We start from the raw sequence: 2,886 nt of genomic DNA on the forward strand, positions 1-2,886 counted from the left end.
GAAGAATTGCTTGAACCCGGGAGACGGAGGTTGAAGTGAGCCGAGATCGTGCCAGTGCATTCCAGCCTGAGTGACAAGGGCAAAACTGTGTCTCAAAAAAAAAAAAAAAAATTGTGGTGATTGTGTAACCACTATTATAATCACACTAATTGGTCAACAGCTGGATTGTGATAGTGGTTACACAACTGCATGCATGTGTCAAAATGCACAGAACTGTGTACCATAAAGAGAATTTACTGCATGAAAACTATATGTCTTTTTTTGGGTTTTGTTTGTTTGTTTGTTTTCAGGTTTTTTGGTTTTTTTTTTGAGATTGGGTCTTAACCACTTTGCCGAGGCTGGTCTTCACCTCTGAGGCTCTAGCAATCCTCCTTCCTTGGCTTCCCAAAGAGCTGGGATTACAGGAGTGAGTCACTGCACCCAGCCATGGCAGTTTCTTAAATTAAATACACACTTACTATATAACCCATCCATTCCAATCCTAGCTGTTTACCCAACAGAAATGAAAACATGTGATCTCATAAAATCTTGTATGAGAATGTTTACAGTAGCTGGTTTTTTGTAATCACCCAAACTTGGAAACAACCCGATGTCTTCCAACTGGTGAAAGGATAAAAAAACTGTGCTCCATTCACACCGTGGAATGCTATTCACTATTTACAAAGGAACTACTGATATAAACCACAACATGGGTCAGGTGCGGTGGCTCACGCCTGTAATCCCAGCACTTTGGGAGGCTGAGGCGGGTGGATCACCTGAGGTCAGGAGTTCGAGACCAGCCTGACCAACCTGGTGAAACTCCTCCTCTATTAAAAATATAAAAACTAGCTGGGCATGTTGTTGCATGCCTGTAATTCCAGCTACTTGGGAGGCTGAAGCAGGAGAATCGCTTGAACCCAGGAGGCAGAGGTTGAACTAAGCCAAGATCGTGCCAGTGCTCTCCAGCCTGAGTGACAAGAGTAAAACTCTGTCTCAAAAAAAAAAAAAATCGTGGTAATTGTGTAACCACTATTACAATCACACTAATTGGTCAAAGCTGGATTGTGACAGTGGTTACACAATTGCATGCATGTGTCAAAAATTCACAGAAATGTGTATCATAAAGAGAATTTACCATATGCAAACCATATATGTATCTTCTTATATATGTGTGTTTTTTTTGGGTTTGTTTTCAGGTTTTTTGGTTTTTTTTGAGAATGGGTCCTAACCACTTTGCCCAGGCTGGTCTTGAACCCCAAGGCTCTAGCAATCCTCCTCCCTTGGCCTCCCAAAGTTCTGGGATTACAGGAGTGAGCCACACATCAAATTTTAAAAAGCAAAAAAGACCCCATGATTCTGTTACATTTCTTATTTTAACTTGAATAGAGAGGCCTTCTGTTTGTTTGTTTGAGACAGAGTCTAACTCTGTTGCTGAGGTCAGAGTGCACGGACGCAATCTCGGCTCACTGCAACCTCCACTTCCTGGGTTCAAACGATTCTCGTGCCTCAGCCTCCCGAGTAGTTGGGATTACAGGCATGTATCACCATGCCTGGCTAATTTCCGGTATTACTGGTAAAGACAGCATTTCGTCATGTTGCCTAGGTTGGTCTCGAACTCCTGAGCTCAGGCAATCCGCCCGCCTCAGCCTCCCAAAGTGCTAGGATTACAGGCATGAGCCACCATGCCAGGCCAAACAGCCCTTTTTAATTTGAATTAATGGTTCACTTAAGCAGAGGTTCATGCAATAAATAAATAAATAAATAAAATAATAAAAATGAACAGTACACACTCATACACATACCTGTGTCCATGCAGACACACACACCGGCATTTACATGGTAACACACATTCCTCATATGTGTACATGTGCACACTCCCTCATATACACTTATACGTGATACACGTACATGCTCATATGCGCACACACACACACACATACACCTGTCCACATGTGCCGATCAGGCCCATAGAGAGCCACTCCAACCCCTCCTCCTTCTTACCTGATTAAAAAATGGACACAGACGATACTCTCCGACTGGGGGCCCCGTCCCCCTGACACCACTGTGGCCTGGGTCTGGGTCCACAGGTAGCCACCGTTCCGGGCCAGGAAGCGATACTGCCCTGTTACTGCCTGGCCCTTGCTCAGCACTGAGGAGGGGGATCGGGAGGGGTCAGAGCCACCAAGGGGGCAACTGAGGAGAGAAAGATCTGGGGGCTGGGTATGAGGGGGTAAGGAAGGAGACGGTTCCCTGGGGCTTGGGGAGCAGGGAGCTGGTGTTGAGGTAGGGAGGGAGTATATCCTGGGGTGTGGAGAGCTGGGGAGTCCTGGTGCTGGCTGGGGGCCATGCGGCAGCTGGCTCCACGCCTGGGGAAATGGGATACATACAGGTGTGGATGCTCTTGCTGACTGCATCGGAGTCCAGCGCGTGGATGTACTCGTAGGCGGAACAGCCGATCAGGTCATCGGGACTGTAGCCAGCCACCTCTGCGATCCTGGGGGTGGAGCAGAGTGGGGTCTAGTCAGGATGCTACTGGCTGAGAGGGAGGGTAGGTAGAGGGAAGTGGCAGCAGAGGACATGGGAACAAAGCCAGTAAGATGTCAAGAGACAGGATCGTAACCCAGAGAAAAGGAGTAAGAAACAGAACAAGAGGAGTGTGGTGGTTGAATAATGACCCCCAAAGATAGTCTGGCTCTGTCGCCCAGGCTGGAGTGCAGTGGCGCAATCTTGGCTCACTGCAACCTCCGCCTCCCGGGTTCAGGTCATTCTCCTGCCTCAGCCTCCCAAGTAGCTGGGACTATAGGCGCCCGTCACCACGCCCGGCTAATTTTTTGTATTTTTTTTTAGTAGAGACGGTGTTTCACCATGTTAGCCAGGATGGTCTCGATCTCCTGACCTTGTGATCCA

At 47.6% G+C, this 2,886-nt stretch overlaps 1 protein-coding gene across 1 annotated transcript in view; it reads right to left on the reverse strand.

Moving 5' to 3' along the window:
* Positions 1-2,886, reverse strand: part of HIF3A (hypoxia inducible factor 3, alpha subunit) — a 48,937-nt gene that overhangs the window by 29,396 nt on the left and 16,655 nt on the right. Inside the window, exons 7-8 of the mRNA XM_011963147.1 lie at positions 2,367-2,473; positions 1,981-2,128 (exon numbers count right to left, since the gene is read on the reverse strand). Of these exons, the coding sequence (XP_011818537.1) occupies positions 1,981-2,128; positions 2,367-2,473 (255 nt within the window). The remainder of the gene's footprint in view (positions 1-1,980; positions 2,129-2,366; positions 2,474-2,886) is intronic.

The sequence above is a fragment of the Colobus angolensis genome, unplaced genomic scaffold (assembly GCF_000951035.1).
Source record: "Colobus angolensis palliatus isolate OR3802 unplaced genomic scaffold, Cang.pa_1.0 Scaffold60, whole genome shotgun sequence".
Taxonomy (NCBI): domain Eukaryota; kingdom Metazoa; phylum Chordata; class Mammalia; order Primates; family Cercopithecidae; genus Colobus; species Colobus angolensis.